We start from the raw sequence: 21,923 nt of genomic DNA on the forward strand, positions 1-21,923 counted from the left end.
TTGGGTTTCTCCCACCCACCTGCAGGTTTCAGGAGGTCCAACGGAAGATAGGAATACTCCCTTGATTGCTTCTCAGCCAGTTTAACCCTGTCTACAGACATCCTGGAAATTATACATACAAACTGTATTTTGGTTATTTATTTGCTAATCAAGTTTTTAAAAGAAGATTTTTAAATGCATTAAACAACTTTCCAAACAATTTAAAAAAAAAAATCAAATGAGTTTCTAAAGATTTTCCAGGTAAGTCATATTTAAAGAAATCAAACTGGGAATATATTTCTTCCATTGTCCTAGGAAAATTATCGGAGCCATTTTCCCATCACACCATTTGAAATCTCTCATGGAATTTTTGCATTGTTTTCCATATTAATCTGAAAATGCATACAAGAATGTCATTACTATTTATTGTGACTTTGCAATTATAGCAGTCACCTGACACAGCCTGATATTCTGTAGTTAAGGTTGAGACTTTCAGTACAAAAACCCCTTTTCACATGTTCATAAGATTATTATTTTTAAATTCTTCTTTTGGGGTGTGCTTGGTCTCAGCCCAAGGAAAAATTTTCCCTAGAAAGTTTAAACAAAAGAAATACCTTTAACTATTTAACTACAGGAAGGTGAAAAAACATTTTCCCATTGTAGGAATGTTTTAAGATGCTGTTAGCTTACGCATAGCTTCAAAATCTGTCCAGTGTATGTTTTTGTTGGGTTTCACACATGCATAGTAGTAAGTTTTAGCTCTCATTTGAAGTGATTGTACTAACAGCACTACAGAATAAAATCTGCACTCTTTTACTCACATAAATAGTTGAAGTAGTCCCATGCAAGTGGTTAATGGGACTGTTCGCAGAGGAAGGAACTACTCAGGTAAAGATTTACTGACCAGACCTTTGTTAGTACCATAGTTAAAAACCTATGTAGAAAGTTTCACAATAGGCAGATTTCAATGCAGAAGATTCCTTTATGGTTTTGTAGAGCTTGTGCTCTCTCCAGGAGGGAAGCCATTGTACTGTGTGTCTGATAATATGGATAGTGCATTGCAGTACTCAACTCTCAGGGGAGCAAAGACAGAAATAAGTAGCAAGATCTACATCTAAAAGATGGGCATACCCCTAATCTAGTGCAGACTGAAAAAACTATGCTGGCCTCACCTGTCAGAAGACCCTTGCACTGCAAACCTGCATAACAAATGGCAGCTTGCTCCCTCAGTTAAGAACATTAATATAACTCACAGCAAATCTTACAGTTTCTTCCCTGTCATCTAGTGTCATCTTAGTCTTGTCTGCTTGAAGCCTCAGCCAGTTAGCCTTAATCCAGGCCCCAGTTACATACATACCATTCTATCACACTAGCCTGGTCATTTGCCTCCTGGCAAATGTCATCAACATATTGAAGGAACTATAACCCATGTCTCCTCACAGACACGTTTTACAGCCTAGTATGTACCTTGAACAAGAGTAGTAGCAAAAACATATCCTCTCAATAGTCAGCACTTATGCCCTGAGGAGTCTCTTTTGCAGTTACACAAAGCTACTCCACAGTATTACTCAAAGAAAGGAGCAGAGCCAATCACAGGCAAGTCTATCTGCTACGTGTCAGGAGAATGGACATATTAGCACACTGACAGATCTACTGGTGCCAGGCAGCAGGGTATTGTTCTCATCTATTGCATAGGGAGTGGTGTCCTAAACCTATTTCACCACTATGGTTTCTGTAAAGTTCCAGACCTAAAATTAGATTGGCTGGAGTCAAGGAAATCAGAGACCTCAAAATATCAGCAAAGTTAGCCCATGAAATCCTGCATTTGGATACTCAAACTGATATTTAGTAGGTGCATAAAGCAGATGTCTCTCTGTGCCTGTCTGGGACTGGAGCCCACATACGAAATTGGACATACAGTCATTGTGTGTACACACCACACATCTTCCCGCCCCCCCCCCACACACACACACGTATTCAGGGCTATATTGAATTAAATTGACTGTTTGCTAAAAAGAATGGCAATATCATGTGGCAGACTTGTTAAGATAGCACCATTTTAGGGTTCAAACAGCAGCATCTTATCTTGTCAAATTTTCATGTCTGTACCACAACCTCTTAAAGTTTTAAGGAGCTCTGTAAAAGTATTAATGTAGGTCAGGATCTATGACTGCCTGTCTCCTTCTGCATTATCATACTGTTCCTGAAGTTCAATTCCTTGCTACTACTAGTCACTTGTAGAAGCATCAGAAAGGCATTAACATTGTTTAAGTTTACTATCAAACTCTCAAAATCTAAAATAGTGTCATCCATTTTTTTCATACTGTGATCCAACATTCAGCTGCTCGCAACTGGTCCTCCTGAAGTGTCCCCCAAAATCCTTTGCACCATTTGCAATGATGTTCCAAGGGTATATCTACACTACAGCTGGGAGATGTGATTCAGAGTTTGGGCAGACATATATGCTAGCTCTGTTTGAGCTAGCTCTCTAAATATAGCAGGGCAGGTTTGGTGGCATGGTCAGTAACTTGAGCTAGTCACCTGAGTACAATCCCACCTGACCCTCTGTGTACACACACAGGTGGCTATCCCGAGCTGTCACCATGGCCACATTACTATTTAACATGCTCGCTTGAGCAGAACTAGTGTGCATAAGCCTCCCAGTGCTGGAAATCACACCTCTTGTAGCGGGGTGGCCACCCTGCTCCGGTCCTGAAGGGGTTAAAGCAGCCCTGGAGAGGGCTGTGGCTGGAAAAAGCAGCCACAGTTGGGGGCCATGCCTCAATCAGGCCATAGCTGGCCCTATAAAAAGGGCTGTGGTCCAGGAGCTCAGAAGAGAATCTCTCTAGCTTCTGAGAGAGAAGGACCTGGCTGCCAGGGAGTTGAAGGGTACCTGAGGTGGAGCAGTGCTGGGGAAGGGCAGAGGGAGCTGGGGAGCTCCAGCCTAGTAAAACCCCAGGCTGTAGGCCTTGCTAAAAGGGGCCTATGAAAGGGACTGGGACTACAGAAGTATAGCCTGGGAATAGACAGAGGCAGCTGGTCCAACCCCCCTTGCCAATGATGAATGGTTTACAGACTGCAGTCTGCCCCAGAGAGCAGGGGCTAGATGAAGACTGGCATTAGCCACTGAGGCAAGGTGGGGACAGAGGGTGGGGGTTCCCCTGAGGGCGGGGGGGGGACTCAGAATGTGGGTCACTGCCAGGGGGCATGTAGATGGGTTCAGCCGGGGCTTATCCCCCTCTGGGGCAGCTGGGAACCAGCCCACCTTGCTACAGGGCAGCACCCCAAAATAAAGGGGCCCTGGAGTCTGGGTGGGACACGGGGGCCTGCAGTAGGTAAGACACCGGCCTGCAGCGGGCAGGCTGAAAGAGCTAATTCCCAGGACGATAAGCAGGAGGCGCCATACTAGTGAGGCGTTGCCCCGCCACATCCCTGTGAAGCAAAACTAAAATGATATGGACATGGAGCCCATGAGAATCAAATCCACCGAGTTGCACGCAGCTGTAGCTGTAACTCAGACTAATATCCTGTGGAATAAAGTGAGCACCAGGACTACTCAGATGGCAAACTTCTTGGGGCAAGGATTATCTCTCTCTTCATTATCCGTATGTAACATGCCTAACATAACAGACCACCAATCCTTGATTGATGGCCTGGAGGCACAACCTCAATACAAACAAATAATAGGATAAACGTGCTAACAAGTGCCCTAAGATTCTGACCATCTGCCACAAACTGATTGCCCGCCACTCCATCATTGACTCCACTGGAAGCTAAAGACTCTCTCAGCACCTTGCAGTGTTGGGCCAAAGATGATTAACATTCCCTCTAGAAAGAAAGTGAATTAAAAATCTCCATCTACACCTTTGAGAAAAACAAAACACAAGAAATGCTGGTTGTTACCTTGCAAGGCATAGGCTTTTTGAAGGTGATTTCAGCTTGAGTCCAGACTCCCTTTGGGGATTCCAAGACAGACCAGATTTTCTCTTGAACCACATGATTCTCCTCAAAGATATAAACAGCCAGGGTGTCGCTCATTTTGAAAAATCCATATATGGCATAATAAAACCGCAGACAATACTGCAAGTTTCCTGGCAGTGAGGGGCCATACAGACGTCCAATGTATCCAGGCTGTGAGGTAAACTTTGTATTCGCCAGCAAGTAATAACCTGTGAAACAGTGCAATTATTGAGTCTAATAAACAATTCACAAAACCTATTCACAGGTAAAAGAAGCTTTAGTCATTTCAGCAGATTTTGGTGCTAATGAGAGAGTGAGTTTCCACTAGCAGGTTAATAAATTATATAAAAACCCTGTTTGTAGTGCTCAAAACAAAATCCTAAATAAACTCCCTGCCGTTACAAATTTAAGACTGCACATAGCCAGATTCCAGTCTTCACTGGAGATCAACACTTTGAAGAATTACCTTAAAAAACCCTCAATTTTATAGCATCCTGCTGGCTCCATTGGCAGCCTGACTCAATTTCAGAGCTACCACTCCCTTATCAGAGGAGATAACGCTAGCGCACTTGGCACTTTATTCACTGCCAGGTCTTCACTGAATAGTTCATACAGAAGATGCAAGCCTCTTTGGTAGCTGTGGTTGAATGGTGGTGAATGCTACACAAAAAGGTTCTACATAAGCAGTGTCAGGAACCACAGTGTAAAAAGGATATTCCTCAAACAACCAGATATCCTGAGCCCCTGCCTTGGAGAGGTAAGAGCATTACTGGTATGCAATTCTTGCTTTTTTAATCAGCAGGATGCTTGAATAGAGTATATATTCATGTGCCTAACATGTCTCCTTATTAAAAAAAAGTTACGCAAAACTCCTATTATAAATTCTTACAAGTAGTTCATTGCATGCTTTGCAAAACAGTATGGGACAGATCCTCACTGGGTGAAAATTTGTGTTGACCTATTGACTTGAATGTAGCTGCATTGATTTAGATCATCTGAGGATCTGGCCCTATATTTCCCAAAGAGAAAGGGCAAGGTTTTTCCTGGCACTTGTGAGGGTGTAGTGATGGGAGTGCACAAGGATCCTCCCCTCTTGAAGTGCAAAGGCCAGACACAGTCATAGTCCTTTAGGACCTTCACAAGGACAGTGCAGTATGCATGCTCCTTCTATATGACTGGGAGCTTGGGACAGTTCTCAGGATGCCCGTGACTGAGAGTCACCTTACAACCCCTGCCTCCAGCAAGAGGGACACTTGTTTGTGCTTAACTAGGTGCCAACTCCCGGATACCTCAGTCTGCTAACTAACTATCTTCTGGATTATAGCAACTCCTGCTTTGCCTTGCAGGTTAACAATAGGTGTACCCCAGTCCCCAAGCCGCTTCAAAGTGTTCCCCTGCAGGGTCAACACCCTACACACTCCAAGAAACATCAGGTTTGCTCTCCCCATGAGGACAGGGTACATTCCAGCTTGTTTGAGTCAACTCAGGAGCAGTTCTTGTATAATACCACAGCACTGAGATATAGTTATAGTGAAAACAATCAATAAATAGTTTATCATCAATGATCAAGGGTTAAGAGACAGTGAGTGAGGATAATGGAAACAGAAGGGTTACATATACAACAAATCATAACACAATCCCTAAGACTAAGCTTACTTTAAGAGACTACCTTCTGTCTAAATAAATTTCTCACCCCAAAATGTCCTTTGCAGCATTTTCCACCAAGTCTGGTTGAGATCTCATTTTTAAGAATGTAATCACACTGCCTGATTACTTCCTAGATGCAGGATAAAGGGGTGTCTTCCTTGCCTCCTGCATATACTCTCACCCCAAGTCCATTTTCTTTGCACACAGCTAGGCTAACCCCCATAGCTTGTTTTTCCCCCTTGTTGCTCCTTTTCTGTTGACTCTCTATGTAAATGGGTCTTCTATTGTGTTGGCTTGCAATGCTTAATTTACATTTCAACAGATATGCATCTTACCTGTTTTCTTCTTTGGTTGTGACAGATGTTAAAATATATTTTCAGTACATATACACAACTCTTTAACTATCATCTGTACAGATATCTTGCAACAATTCTGAGGATCAGTATGACAACTGTTTATTAAAGGATGCACATGACAATCTGGTGAAACAGAATGTACACGACAGACTCGAGAGACACCTGTCCTCTCTATGCACCTACTCTGTGGCCCTTTGCCAGCTGGCGCTAACAGGTTCTTGTGTTACAAAGCTCCCCCTGGGGCAGCATCTCTCTGCCCTACCCTCAATGCAGAGCAGTATGTCAACTGCACAGCCTGTTCTGGAATAAAAAGAATAATTTAACCTTCACATCCAGTTGGACTTTTCCAGTTAAATGAACTTTTGATTTACCTAGTCCAGTAGTGTGATCTCCTGTCCTATACGCATTAGGCTTTACTTTCACTCTGCTCCAGCCAGGGCCATCCTTGTGATCCTGATAAAAATTACACAGATCTTCCTCAAAATTGCAGCTTGCCTCAGCAGGATTGAAAGAAAATCCTGCAAAAAGATAAACATGCTCTGCTAGGAGAAGTATACTGTAGTATGCATAAGTATTTGAAGAAAAAGAATGCCAAAATGTATTCTGTTTTAACTCTGTTCATGACTAGTAATTGGGTGTATTGCAGAAGACAAGCAGATACACACACTTTATACATATGGCACGTAGTCAGGCTGACATCAAACTATAATTTTTGTATGACAAATGGATCCTATTTTCTTATATTCTGCCAATGGGGGAAATATACCTCTTTCACAGTCCCCATAAAAATAAATAGGCAAAAGACGTCAAAAGAAAATAAAATCTCTCCTTCAGGATGTAATGCATAAAGGCATCCAGACTTCTTTTTTTGTCCTACTCTATTCAAAAGATATCCAGACAAAATGTGTGTATAATAATATTTAGATTTCCAGTGTGATAACCTTCTAAGACAAATATTTAAGATTTATTCATTCATTTTAACAAACCCTCCTTTCCTAAAGGTAAGCAGGGGTGTGTGTGTGTGTGTGTGTGTGTGTGTGTGTGTGTGTGTGTGTGTGTGTGTGTGTGTGTGTGTGGTATTTTTTATTTATGGCTACTGACATCTGGAGCTTTGCTCAATTCACATTAGTATTGCATGTTTCACTGCACAAAGGAAAACATCACTATAAATGGTGTAATTTATTAAAGAGTTGAGCTAATCTCTTCATCCATGCTGAAGGCTTTTTGGTTTTCCTGCTGTGTGGAATTCAAAGGCCAGAATTTTAATCTAAAAATATCCCCACCCAGCAGGCAGCTTCTAAGAAAAATGCTTCTCTCTCAAAGATATTCTCAGATCATTTTTACAACTTATTGGGAGAAAAAAATCAACATATGGCAATCAGGTGATGTTCCTATAGGTGGTAGGTCATGTCTATGTGAGCTCTGTGGTGGCCTGGCTCAGTCCTCCCTAGCATTACAGTACAGTAGCTAATACAGGGATTGAAAAGTTTGCTTGCTACTGCTAAGTAGGAGCTTTCCCATAGTAAGTGTGGGGATCCATGCTATCAATTTCTGTGTACTCTAAGCTTTAGTTTAGCAAAAAGGAAAAAAGGTTCTAGCCCTTGTAGTTGTAAAGATAACCTTCTGAATGTGAACCACACGTAAATTAATGCAGTGCTATCATCCTGAGTCTTCAGACATATAGTTTCCATGCCTCTACTACTGCTCATGGTTTTCCCAAGCTACAGAAGACTGAAAACAGACCAGCCCTATTAGCAACCAACCCTATTGCAGCAGCTAGGAGAGTGAGGGCAGATTAAATGTTTTGGAGATACTACTCCTTACAACAGCTGGAAGATCCTGAGTAGAAAGGAAAAACAGAAAGCAAGTGCTCCTCCTCCTTTCTAGCAGACAAATAGGGCTGTGGTGGCTTTAAATTTAACAGACACCTACAAGCCAGCTGTGAAAGATGGAGGTGTCAAACAAGGTACAGGAACAGCACTTCAAAAGAATCCCTGCACCCTGACTCTGGGTGCTGATTTAACTCAGCTTTTCATTAGGGCATTGGCCTGAAGAGCAAGGGCCCATCTTTTGAATCAGCCTGTGGCTTGTAAGTTTAGTCCTCTGACAAATGGGTGGCTGGTAGATTTTTGAAGACCTGAGGTAATATTTGTGCACTTTTGAATCAGGACTCCTAGAAAAAAAAAATCAAACTTAATGTCACTATTGTACAACAAAGGATTTCAGATGGAACTGACACATAGTCTCCTGGACAGCTGGAGGCAGAGAACCACTAAAGCCAAGCAGAAAGAGAAAGCAATTTCAGAAGTATTCAAAGCAATTAAAGATGGAAATATGGAACTGGTGATGAGACTGAAGTGTTAAAACATAACTGAACATATTTCAACAAAACACCAAGGAAATTACTGGCATGAATTTCTCACACACAAAAACGTAATAGGCCAAAATCAGATCTGGCATAAGTGGATGTAGCTCCACTTACAACCTAGAGTTCCACGCACTTACAGTGGATAAGAATTTGCATCAGGATATTTAGAATAAACTGTGGTGTTCTAAAGAGGTAACAGACTGTATTTAGCCCATCAAATAAACATCTGAAAGTTAAAATAGAAAAGGACAATACCTTACAGCATAAGTAATAAATGCATCAAAGTGCAACATTATTGCAAACATAATCAAGAAATCAAAATACATAAATCCCAAGCATAGACTGTTACAAAAATGTGTAAAACTAGAACAGGAGGAGAGAAAATAGAGATACAAAAAACTACATTCAATAAACCAATGCTGATAGATTAGCAACACATCTGGGACCTCAGTCTCATGCCCTCCCCAGAATACATCTTTAAGTTGTGCAGATAAAGTCTGCAGAGACCACGTACAGATGTAAAAGAGGAAGAAACTGTTTTCCACTAGATCAGTACAAAATGGTTTTTTTTTCTTCCCATTTCAAAATAAGTCAAAATTGTGACCAAAAGTTTCATAGGAAATAGTTAATCATTTTGTTAGAATGTTACTTAGCAATGAAAAGCAACATTCAAACTAAACAGTATTTGGCTAGTCCAGGGACAGACACTGTATCTGCCAAGGGCTGAATCTTGGCCCTAATTGCCCCGCAACAACAATCATGTGGATCTATGTTGTTTAGTTCTGTTGTTGTGGAAACGTAATAAAATCCTGACAGAACTCCCCTCTCAGAGGCAGCTAGTCACTCCATCAACTGAGGGAAGTGAATAGGCCACACGACCCCAAAAGACATCTTCCGATGTACAACTCTGAAATGACATACCAGGCATGTAGAAGGATAGGACATGTCCCAGTGTTAATCACTGTGGGAAGGATACAGCCCTTGCCAGTCACTTGTGGCCTCCTCCCACCATGGCACCTTGTTTATTTAATTTTGGGCACCTGTCCCAGTCCCACACTCCCTCAGAGGCATGCTGTACCAGCTTCAGCCTCTGCGGTAATTTGTTTAACCTCAGGGAGATAGAATTGCAGCATTCTAACTAGTATTCCTGTTGCAGCATGGAGTATGCAACTTGTCAGGGAGGAAGGGCAGACCATTCTATTTTGGATCAATTGCCCAAATGAATGACATTCTGTAAATATGTTGTAAAAACGTTCACAGATTCCAAGGCCTGAAGTCTGACCTAGAAGTCTGCCATAGAAGTTCCTCTAAATAATTCCTGTCTGAACTAGATCATATCTTTTAGAAAAATATCCAATCTTGATTTTAAAATAGTCAGTGATGGAGAATCCACCACAACTGTTAATAAATGGTTCCAATGGTTAATTACCCTCACTGATAAAAATTTATTTCCAGTCTGAATTTGTCTAGTTTCAACTTTCAGTCATTACCTTGTTATATTTTTGTCTGCTAGATAGAAGAGCCTATCATCAAATATTTGTTCCCTTTGAAGCCACTTGCAGACTGTGGTCAAGTTACCTGTTAACCTCTTTTTTAAGCTAAATAGACTCAACGAGCTCAGCCTATCACTAGAAGCATGTTTTCCAATCCTTTAATCATTCTTGTGGCTCTTCCCTGAACCCTCTCTAGATTTATCAACATCCTGCTTGAAGTGTGGACACAGTGTTCCAGCAATGGTCACACCGGTGCCAAATACAGAGGTAAAATAATCTTTTTTATTCCTACTCAAAATTTAAAATGTTGTGCTTTAGGTTTGAAGCTTTGGTGATCTACAGATTCACAGATTTTAAAGTCAGAAGGGACTACTATGATAATCTAGTCTGACTTCCTGCATAACTCAGGTCATAAAACCCAACCTAGTAATTTCTTCTTCAAGCCTAACACCTTTTAGAACAATTTCCAGTCCTGAATTCAAAACTTCGTATGATGGACAATCCACCATATCCCTAAGTATGTTGTCAATGGCTAATAATAATAATAAATAAATAATAATACCTAGTTCATATATAGTGCTTTTCATCATCAGATTTCAAAGTGCTCTACAAAGGGTAAAATTACCCTCACTTCTAATCTGCATGTATCATTTATTCTACAATCCCATTTTATTTCTTAAAAGGAGGAGGAACCCAGTGGCATTGCTAAATTGAATAGGCTAGTATTTGAATGTCACTATAGTATATTCCAAGACTGACAAAAGGAGGCAGAGAAAGGGAGAAAAGCTATGGAAAGTAAATACCCAAAGAATTCATACCTGTCTGATTGCTGCAATAATCTGGAGAGAAAGAAATGTCATCAAGAGCAACGTAGCCTCCCTTGGCACTATTGAAAGCAACTTCAAAAACAACCTGAAAAAAATAAATGGCAATTTAATACTTATCTATTGTGTACATCATTACAATGTGTTAACAAAGCTTCACCATCTGGCATTCTGATCAGATTACCTAGAAAAACTACCAAACCTCTTTGAGAGGATAGTGCAGATATTGGGATTAACTCAGTTATATCACAGAACACTGCCAGTCAAATTCTGGTCCATGCATATGAACATTTCAAGGCCGGGGTGGTGGTGGTGCTGGTGGTCAGGAATGGAATCTTCTTCCCATTCTGTGAAGCATCAAGAGTCAGCAAAGAATAAACAACCCCTTCTACATGATATTTCTTTTGGATATCCTTGATATTTAGAATAATAAATAATAGAGCTCAATTTTAGCTTTCAGAGACAGTTCTGTCAAGGGGGGTTGTGGAGGAGTAAGATCTAAGCTGTGCTTGCTGGAGGCATCCTATCTGAACAGGGGAAAGGAATAATACAGCCCAGAGAGTATGCTCAGGTGCATTAGCTACCACAACTTTTAAAAAGTGCATTTACTTTCAAATGAGATTGCAATGGGGTAGGCCACGATAGAGGGCAACAGTGCCTATTAGTCAGCCCTACCACTTGGCTTGGCCCTTTAAATGTTCAGAAGAGTTCAAAAGATACATGTAGAGACCTAAGAGTCTTGGTAATAAATGGTGCTTAGGGAAAGAATCAGAAGACTGTACCTTTAAAGGCCCAAATCCTGCAGAGAGGGCAGGGCAAGGAAGGGATTAGGAGAAGAGGAGCAGTATCAAGTCTTCCTCCTCCATCAGAGCAGGCAGATGCTGACAGCAGAAGTCTAGCCTGATGAACCCTCCAGACTGAAAGGCCTACTAGGAAAGGTGTTCAGCTGAGGGGAGCTGGCACAAAGCCTTGCAACTGACTAATCGAAGGTAAGAGGCGTGAGGCATACCTCTAGCTCCAAGGAGAGGGCTGAGAGGAACTCCTGTTCATAGAAGACAGCTACTGACTGCCTTGAAAAAGGGGGCAAAGAATTGCTAGCACTACAGTCCAGAGAGGAACTGAGACTGGCCTGTAGCAGATGCCTCCCGAGCTAGTCCCAGGAGAAGCTGTGAGGAATCAGAGTCAATGCAGGTACAACAGAGCCTGCTGATCTTATGAGGATGCTGATGTGTGAAGTAAAGGGAAAATGGTGGTGGATTGAAGGAACAGTCCTTAACTACCTAAATAAAGGTCCCCAGGCTGGAATCCAGAAGAGAAGGCAGACAGGGGTCCCAGACCAAGAGGGGAAACTCAGGCAGAGATAAAAAGCCAAGAATATCAAGCACCAGATAGAGGTCAGGAGATGGACTTTGAGTTTCCTATTTTGGGGACTGTTCTATTAAGCCTAGAAGGGGAATGAACTGAACAGAGACCTCGTAGGAGGACTAGGCCATACATAACAAACCAACAAAAAGGAGGTGCTAGACTGAGACATTCCTTGCAATGCCACATCTGGACACTAGGAGGCCCTCTGAAGGTAAGAGACATGATGACAGAAATACACATGTTCTATTTCAGTGGCTCAATCTTTTACTGGTGACCCCTTTCATAAAGCAAGCCTCTGAGTGCAACCCCCCCCTTATGAATTAAAAAAAACACACTTTAATATATTTAACACCATTATAAATGCTGGAGGCAAAGCAGGGTTTGGGGTGGAGGCTGACAGCTCACGATTCCCCACATAACCTCGTGACCCCCTGAGGGGTCCTGAACCCCAGTTCTATTTGATTTTATGACATAGTAGAGAAGAAGCGGTATGTCAGCAGCACTGACATATGGAGCTGAAATGCAAACTGTGAAAGATACAGCTAGACTGCACAGGTATTTGATTGTCTTACCTCCATTGGGTATGGTGCATCAAAATCAACCTCTGCTAAACTCCAGTCTGTATTCATTGTATTGTCTCTTTTCCAGATCTCTTCATAAAAGCCATTTATATCTCTCATATAGAGAGTAAAAACAATGATGCTCTCCTGCTGAAGTTGGTAATAAAAGGATAAGCAGCCGGACATGGGGGTTGTTGTCTTAGGTGAAACCAGCTGGGCCACTTCTTGGAAATGCTTGACATAAATAGAGTCTACATACATGTAGTGACCTAAAATATATACATAAAAACTCTTGAATATACATAATGGTGAAAATGACAAATAAATAGATGTATCAATAGATGAGCAGTGTATCAAATTTCTGCACATCTACATCACACACATTGGATAACTACCATGAGGGCCCCCTTAGAAATGCTAATAGTAGTAATACTCTCTTCACTTGAGAAATTACAAACGTTGCTTCCCTTTCTCTTCTCTCCTCCTCTTCTGCACAGTCCAATGAATAGCATATTGGTGGCTTGTGATTTTGTGAGACTGGGATTCCAGAGGTAAATAAATCAATCACAACCCTTACCTGTTGCTGTCTCGAGTCATTTAAGTCTTCAATTTTACCTTAGATTGAAAAAATCTGCTCTCCAAACTCACAGATGAAAAGATTCATAGGACAGACACTTACCATGTCCCATCAGATTAGAATGGAAGAAGAAGGTTACTTCCTGCACACACATGATGAGAGATTCTCAGTTGGTGTAAATTGATGTCATTGACTTCAGTGGATTTATGCTGATTTACACTAACTGAGAATTTGACCCTTTATATGTATTTCTGTTTATCTGAACTGCATGTGTGTATGCCTACATGTATATTTACATTCTCTCTTTCTCTGATGTACACTCAGAGTTGGCACAGTTATAGGACATAAAATAATATATACTGATTAGAGATGAGGTTTATAATGGAAAAATTTTGCTCAGCAGGTTGAAAATATATACAACAGTGGAGTGAAATGCCACAGCCACAGGCTATTTCAGAGTTAAAATTTTAAGGTTTGTATGTTGGTTTGTATAAACTTGTTGCTGGGGAGGTTCCTCATCTCTGCAGCCTAAATAATTAGCTGATATTTTATGAACTTGGAAACTTTAGCTGTTGACCACTTCATCTTGGACTATGAGAAGGGCTAACTTGGCCATCACTGCCTCTTTTAGTAGTCTGGCAAGTTCCTGCCTCGCCACCCTCCCAACCTAGGTTTCATTTCAACTGCAGTTGGCTTAGGGCATTTTTGGTGCTTCATTGTTTCCAGGCAGTGTTACCAGTTGTCACAGCTTAACTTTCACGGTTTGTGGCAAGCTCATCCACAAATGGTGAAAGATTCTCAACAATGAGTCACCAAATGTAGGCTACTGAAAGTGTAACATATTAAACTCAAGTTAAATTGGTTACCAATTGCTTAGCTGTCTGGGGGCCGAGCAGTGTTAGACTGATACTCTGTACTCAACTCATACAATTGTGGGAGTTGGGGGTGAAAGGTACAGCTGCATGAGTTAAGGAGGTGTCATCCATCACTTAATTTCCTGTTTTTTTGTTTTGTCACACACTTCATATTGTTTAAGATCTGAATTATAAGTCTTGCCTATTGCTTCCCTTAGAATGCCCTCAGCTTCTTTCCTGTAACATCAACAAGGAACTACAAAGTCTGCCCTGTCTTTATTATAGTGTAAAAGAGACACTTCGAACGAAGTGGTGAAGAAAAGGCATCTACTGCATAGGTTTTATGTACAAGGAGAGATCTGAAGGATCCTCTAAGCCTTTAAAGTGCTTTGTGTTCTATGACCTACAAGAACAGAACTCTAGTTAAGTTAAAGAAGTAAAAGCCTTCTAACCCCATCTAAGTCGATGTCATAAATGAGTTGTATTTCATCCCCTATGCCAGGCCTGCACAACATGCGGCCCGCAGAGGCTCACTGTGCGGCCCGCGGTGGGATTCAAAAGGCTCTGAGCTGCCTGCAGCGGCGGGGAGCTCAGAGCTCTTTAAATCCCAGCCACGGCAGGGATTCAAAAGGCTCTGAGCTGGCCGCTCAGAGCTCTTTAAATCTCTGCTCACTGTGCGGCCTGCGGCAAGGATTCAAAAGGCTCTGAGCTGGCCGCAGCGGCGGGGAGCTCAGAGCTCTTTAAATCTCAGCCGTGGCAGGGATTCAAAAGGCTCTGAGCTGGCCGCAGCGGCGGGGAGCTCAGAGTCCTTTAAACCTCAGTCGTGGCCGGGATTCAAAAGACTCTGAGCTGCCCGCAGCGGCGGGGAGCCCAGAGTCCTTTAAATCCAAGCCGCAGCCGTGAGTCAAAGGGCTCTGGGCTGCTCACAGTGGCAGGGAGCTCAGAGCTCTTTAAATCTCAGCCGCGGCCAGGATTAAAAAGGCTCTGCGCTGCCCGCATCGGCAGGGAGCTCAGAGCCCTTTAAATCCCAGCTGCGATTCAAAAGGCTCTGAGCTGCAGGCAGCCGCAAGCTCAGAGCTCTTTAAATCTCAGCCGCAGCTGGGATTCAAAGGGCTCTGGGCTGCCCGCAGCTGCAGAGAGCCCAAAGCCTTTTAAATCTCAGGTGCCAGGGCCGGCTTTAGGCCAATTCAACCAATTCCCCTGAATCAGCCCGCCCCTAAGAGGGCCACATGCCCAAGCCCCAGTACGGTGTACCAGCAAAACCCAGTCCGCTGTAGCGGGGTGGCCCAGCTTCCCCAGGGGGCAATTTAAAAGGCCTGTGGCTCCCAGGCCCTTTAAACTGCCACCAGAGCACCACTGCTGGAGCCCTGGGGTAGGGCTGTGGGGCTCTGGGGGCTATTTAAAAAGTCTGGGGTTCCCGTTGCTTCTACCACCCCGGCCCTTTAAATAGCCAACGGAGCCCCACCACTTCCCCAGGGTTCCCGTGGGTATTTAAAGGGCTGGGGCAGTAGAAGAAGGGGAGCCCTGGGCCCTTTAAATACCCCCAGAGCCCTGGGGTAGCGGGGGGCTCTGGGGGCTATATAAAGGGCCGGGGCTCCAGCTGCCTCTGCCACCCCGGTCCTTAAATAGCCGCTGAAGCCACATCGCTTCCCCAGGGCTCCCTCGGCTATTTACAGGGCTGGCGAGGTAGAAGCAGGGGAGCCGTGGGCTCTTTAAATAGCTCCCAGAGCCCTGGGGTAGCGGGGGTGGTAGTGGTCTCCAGATGCCTTTGCTGTCCTGGTCCTTTAAATAGCCCCTGGAGCCCCACCACTTCCCCAGGGCTCCTGCAGCTATTTACAGGGCTGGGGCAGTGGAAGCAGGGGAGCCCCAGGCCCTTTAAATAGCTCCTGAGCCACGGGCTGCTACTGCTATCCTGGTGGGGGAGGCAGGAGGAGGGGGCACTCACCATACAGGATGAGCTGTACCCTCTGTACCTGCACCAGTTGCCCGCAGTCAACCCCTGCCGCACCTCTTGCCCTGCCTGCACCAGTTCCTGTCTGCAGCCAGCCCGTCTCCAGCCAGCCCGTCACCCCCTGCCTTGCCTTCAGCCCTGCACCAACCCGTCTCCAGCCAGCCCCTGCCGCACCCCCCTGCCTGAAGCCAGCCAGCCCTGCCAACCCATGCTGCCCCCACCCCCCCGTGGCCTTGCCTGAAGCCAGCCAGCCCATCCCACACCCCTTGCCCAGGCTGCAGCCAGACCCTACCTCCAGCCACCTCCCCCCCACCTCCAGCCAGCCCCATGTCCACTGGTGCCCTGTAGTTCCCAGGGAAGTAACCCTGCACACCTGCTTCAATGAGGTGGGCAGGGAGCAGCTGGGACCCACACGTGCACCCTAGCACACCCTCAGGGAGAGGCGGAGCTCATTTCTAGTTCAGACATATCTTTTTAAAAAAGAACTTTAGGTAGGGTTAACATACATCTGTACTTTCCTGGACACGTCAGGGTTTTGGGATCTTAAATCACCATCCAGGAGGAAAATACGGATGTATGGTAACCCTATTGGTACAAAAAATACATACTGTGGCAGAACTTTTTATAGGGAACTGGTTGCTAAGAAATGAAAGGCTTTTTTTTTTACATTTTTTTTCCAGTCATCTCTTCCGGGGCCCCGCTGAAAATGTTCGAATTGGGCCCCGCACTTCCTAAAGTCGGCCCTGCCAGCTGCAGCCAGGATTCAAAGGGCTCTGAGCTGCCCGCAGAGATTCTCGGCCGCGGCTGAGATTTAAAGGGCTCAGGGCTCCCCGCCGCCACGGGCAGCCCAGAGCCCTTTGAATCCCGGCGGCAGCTCCAGTGGATGCTCTGGGGCTGGGATTTAAAGGGCTCGGGCTCCCCTCAGCAGCAGGAGCTCTGGGCCCTTTAAATCCCTGCCCCAGCCCCACAAAGCTCCTGGTTCCTGCAGCCGCCGGAGCCCTGGGCCCTTTAATTTGACCCTGAGGGCTCCCAGCCAGCTCTTCAGCTGGGAGCCCCTGGTTGATTTAAAATCAAGTATCACCTCCCCACCCCCAACCTTCCTTTTTGGCCCACAGCTGTTTTAATGGGGCGGCATTGGGAAAGGAGGGTTTGTTTCTGCAGGGCTGGGTGGTGCTGGGGCAGAGTGTTTCTGCTGGGCCAGGGCGGGGTGGGTGGCTTTCGGCCCTCAGCTGTTTTCTTTGGAGTAATGTGGCCCTCGCCGCTTTACAAGTTGTGCAGGCCTGCCCTATGCTTTCTGCTCACTGAATTCTTCTATTCAGTATCAATGATAAGCAAATGCTTGGAATATGTATGGGTCAGCATTACAAGGATGAAAATGTTTCTGTAACTGGCAGCACGTTGTCATATACCATAATTTTAAAATCCAGACAATGAGTTTTCAGTATTTGTAAACGTATAACAGCTGTCCTAGATATAATTGTGAGTGATTTCTTTTTTCTTAAACTGACTACAGAGCACAACAATCATGTATAAAGATTTCAGAAAATTTGTTAACTTTTTCAAGTTAACTGAATCACTGATGAGTTTTAATCTCCTTTCATGTCTTTTTCCCCCTACAAATGACGACAGTCAGAACAGGGTCCCAATATAAGATTTTTAACGTGTGAGTTTACATAGATTTTATACCTGAATCACAGTCACTGCTCTAAATATAACAGCATTACTTTCTTTTGTTGTACTATCAAAATCAGTAGATCACATGAAAATCAATAAAGTCTGTTAAAATGGCAAAATATGACACCTGCTCTATTTTTAGAGCACAAGTCAGAATTTAACTAGCTTTTGCATTCATGTTCCTTCCTTCAAGTTAAACAGGTTCAGAATCTACAGCCAAAATTTGTAGAAGAGTTTGCTAATTTTGTGTGCCTTAGTTTTTCAATGCACAAGTCAAGATACCTTGTGCCTGATTTTCAGAAGTGCTGAAGACCTGCAGATCTCATTGGGGTTACATCTTAAATTCATCCAGAGACTAAAGCTGTTGCAAAATGCAGCAGTCTCCTCTAGTCTAATGTTACAAACAATAAAAGTGGTGACAGATATCTTGGTCTTGTTTCCCTTCTAAGGGGCATTTATTTAGAGCAGGAGCCATTTACCAGGATACTAGTTCTTGGAGCGATGTATAAGACATTCACTTGCTTTCTGAATTTTGGGCCAAATCCATATGGAAAATACATATGAATATGTTCAACACAGCCCACTTAGAAATGGCCACTCAGCCCGGTATAATTCCTAATACCTGCTGAGCAGAGCTTTTGGTAATACATACGGCTTTAAGGAGAATTAGATTTTTTAGTCTTTCTTACCATTGAGGGAGGAAAGTCAACTTTTTCCCCCATGCCAAGTTCCTTGTATATTTAAAAAGGAAAACACATCTGTTATATGTCTGAGGCAACTGCTTCACAAACTATATCTCTAATATTTACAAAGCAGTGTTCAAGTAGAATTTTTTTCATATCAAAAGCAACTCCGACTCCTAACTTTTCATTTAAAAAAAAAGTTTGTAGCAATTTGCTGTTCTTTCAGTAAGCTATAAGGCCCTTACATCTTCTCAAGTCTGGACTGGGCGAAGAGTGGAATGTAAAATATGAATGGAACATGAGACTAGAGTAAAGGAGCACAATACAAAAGGAGGAAAAGTTGCCATGAGAGTGATACTTTAGGCCTAATCTTTCAAAGACTTACACACGTGCTTAGCTCTACACACTGAGCAGACTGCTCTTAAACAGTGGCGGATTTAAAAAGTTAACGGGGCTCTGTGATCAGCTTCATTTTGGGGATTCCCCCCTTGGGACCCAGCCATGAAAAAGAACATTCTCTTATTCCCCCCCCCGCCAATTTTTCTTCATTCTCATATTATAAGCAATGGGAAGTAAATGAAAATAAAGTGAGGTACCTTGATTGGGGATGGGGGTTGTGGTTCAGGAGGGGGTGCTGTGGATGGGCTCTTGGAGGAAGTTTGAGTGTGGGGTGCAGGCTCTGGGCTGGGGCAGGGGGTTGGGGTGTGGGAGCGGCTGACGGGTGTGGGCTCTAGGAGGAAGTTTGGGTGAGGGGTACAGGCTCTGGGCTCAGTCAGGGGCTGGGGTGCAGGAGAGGGGGCAGGGTGGTAGTGCCTACCTCAGACAGCATGGCTCTCAAAGTGACTGGGACACACACCCCTCCGGCAGTAGCTCCTGGGGGGGGAAGGGAGGGCAGAGGGTCTCGGCGCACCGCTGCCCACAGGCACCATCCCTGTAGCTCCCATTGGCCACAGTTCCTGGCCAATGGGAGCTGTGGAGTCCATGCTCAGGGAGGGGGCAGCACGATGAGAAACACACACCCAGGAGCTGCAGGCACATGTTGGCCACTTCTGGGAGCAAAGCTGTGTGGAGAAAGGGAGGGAGAGCAGGCACAGAGCCGCCTTAGCCCTGCTCCACTGCTGTGGAGCCACCTCCTCCACCCCAGCCAGGGGCGCGCAGAGATGTGCCAACAGTCGGATGCTTCCGGGAGCAGCGTGGGGCCATTGGCCACAACATGCAGGCAGACAGGACTCGGGGGCAGGTTGTCAGATATTTGTCCTGCATTTTGGGGGGCCCTGTCTTTGGGGGTCCTGTGCCACCGCATGGTTTGTTTCATAATAAATCCAATCCTGCTCTTAAAGCAGACTGCTCACAGTGCAAAAAATTAAGTATGTGCACAAAATCTTTGTAGAATCAGGCTTAAATCACTGAAAGGGTTTAGTCTCCTATTAATGCTGCAGATACAATTGATTACAGTAACATATCAGTGATAATAGGACTTACATATGAAAGTTACCTGACCACTGAAAGTAAAACAGACCCAAAGGAATGATGAGAATGAAAGAAAATGAAGACAAAAACTTAATGAGAAAGAAACAGGATCAAAACTTTTAGAATCATAGATGTCAGTGATAGAAAATGCCTATTAAGTCATCTAGCCCATTCTTCATCTGCCAATGCAGGATTGTTCCTTACAGTATTTTCTCCAATACTTTGTCCACTCTTGTTTTAAATATCTCAAGCCATGTGACTCCCACATTCCAATGTGAGAAACTTAGAACAGGAAAATGTTGGAATGAAAAATAAATCAACTTTTTTCCAGTCACATACAATATTAAGAAGTAGATGAGGAGAAATATAAAGAGAACAAGGAAAGTGTAAATACCTCAGAGAGTAGGTGAAACACAATCTAGGAAAAGAATGGAGACTAGCTGGCCTTTACACCACCTTTCTGTCCTCCTTAGCCTAGATCTGAAGGAAGTAGCCTCAGGAGGAGTGGCAAAAAGTGGAATTATGAGTAGCAAGGACCTGGCCTCCTAACTTTCTCTTAAAGCACAGACCTTCCTTTGCAGCATATTTGCCACAATATTATTTGCCAACCATTTGTTTTATTTTTCATTGACAAAAGGGTAAGCAAAAGTAAAGAAGTCTTAGTTTATCTTTCGATCATATGACCTGGTTGGGTCCTTTAGTTGCTACTGCAAGTTAAAAGTTAGATGCTTTTGTGAGCAAAGATTATTATTAGTTTAGATAATCTACTTGTTGCTTACCCAATTCGCTGTTAAGCGTGTGGTCTCTGGGAAAGATGGATTGCGAATTTCGAATATTGCCTCCACCAACAAACCAGTTTACATTGGGGTTCCATTGGTTCATGAAGCCACAAAGATGATTTTCTTCAAAGTCACATTCTGCAATTGCAGATAACATCAAGATCACATATGTTCATTACAGAAGCAGCAAGAAAGGCTATTGCTAAGCATCCACTGTATTGTCTTAGTAGAGACCACATATTAGCCTTCTGTAATCTAAGAAAAAACAGCTACAGGGCTTACTAGCTAGCCAAAGGAAGCAATATAAACTGCAATGCTACCATAGCCACTGACCCTTGATGTGTGCTATGAACTAGCATGTCACATCCTGTTCAAGCCCACTTGTTCTTTTGACATTTGCTAAGGTATCTCACTAATTGCTGGAAGTTAGCACCAATTAAAATATTGCAAATGCCAAAACAGAGACTCAGTGTACTACTTTCTGACCCTCATCAGGCCTGTCAGACCAGAGCTCCCACTGGATCCAAGAGAGACTGGAATGGGGCTCAATTAAATGGGGTGTATGTGCAGGGAGCTACAGTGCGGGGCTGGCTGGGGTCTGTAGTCACATAGCCAGGTAGACAGGCTAGGAAGGGCAGCTGGATAGCTGAGATTTATAGCAGTGACTGTTGTAACTGGAGCAGGGCTGGCACTATAAAACAGAAAGGCCCACTGTCTATTGAACGTTCATTGCAGAGCTAAACAGATGTAATGATTATTTTTTAACTTCATGTTTAAAAAGTAGCCTGCCCAAAGAAGAGTAGAGTAAAGTATGTGTGAATTATCAAGCATGCGAGGCTTGTGATAAATAAGTTATTAGGAGCACAATAAAATGTTATGCTAAAAGATAACATTTCAAAGTAAGTGTTATTTATACACACAAGGATGGAAAAATGCTGATTCATCCATCACTACATTTACCTAAAAATTTAAATATTTCTTGCTCATTGCAATTTTATTACTTTGGTAGGGATCTCTGGGAAATATCATGGGGAATTAAGGGATTTAAATTCCTACTTTAAGTACAATAATCAACACAACTGTAACTATGGAACTGCTCGGACATGTCCATAACGAAGCATGAATGGACAGTTAGTCATGGGATTGCAGCTGTTATGTCCAACATTTGCAGCAGTCTAGCTTTCTGAGTCCTACAATAGATCTTGAATGTGCAATAAATAGCCCAGAAATGTATAAATTTAAGTGAAGCTCTGTGTCATACAGACCTATAGATGTACACATACAGTTTAAATATAGTGAACATTTTACATGGACTATGATAGACTATTCCCTATTAAAAATATTTTTTGTTTTCACCTATGCAGATGGGGGGAAGGATGGTAC

General features: G+C 43.6%; 1 protein-coding gene across 2 annotated transcripts in view; it reads right to left on the reverse strand.

The window, feature by feature from the left end:
* Positions 1-21,923, reverse strand: part of MAMDC2 (MAM domain containing 2) — a 104,995-nt gene that overhangs the window by 30,267 nt on the left and 52,805 nt on the right. For both annotated transcript variants that reach the window (XM_030567451.1, XM_030567452.1), the window contains exons 5-9: positions 20,541-20,678; positions 12,565-12,821; positions 10,622-10,715; positions 6,314-6,460; positions 3,883-4,148 (exon numbers count right to left, since the gene is read on the reverse strand). In XM_030567451.1, coding sequence (XP_030423311.1) covers positions 3,883-4,148; positions 6,314-6,460; positions 10,622-10,715; positions 12,565-12,821; positions 20,541-20,678 — 902 coding nt within the window. The remainder of the gene's footprint in view (positions 1-3,882; positions 4,149-6,313; positions 6,461-10,621; positions 10,716-12,564; positions 12,822-20,540; positions 20,679-21,923) is intronic.

Source organism: Gopherus evgoodei, chromosome 6 (assembly GCF_007399415.2).
Source record: "Gopherus evgoodei ecotype Sinaloan lineage chromosome 6, rGopEvg1_v1.p, whole genome shotgun sequence".
NCBI lineage: Eukaryota > Metazoa > Chordata > Testudines > Testudinidae > Gopherus > Gopherus evgoodei.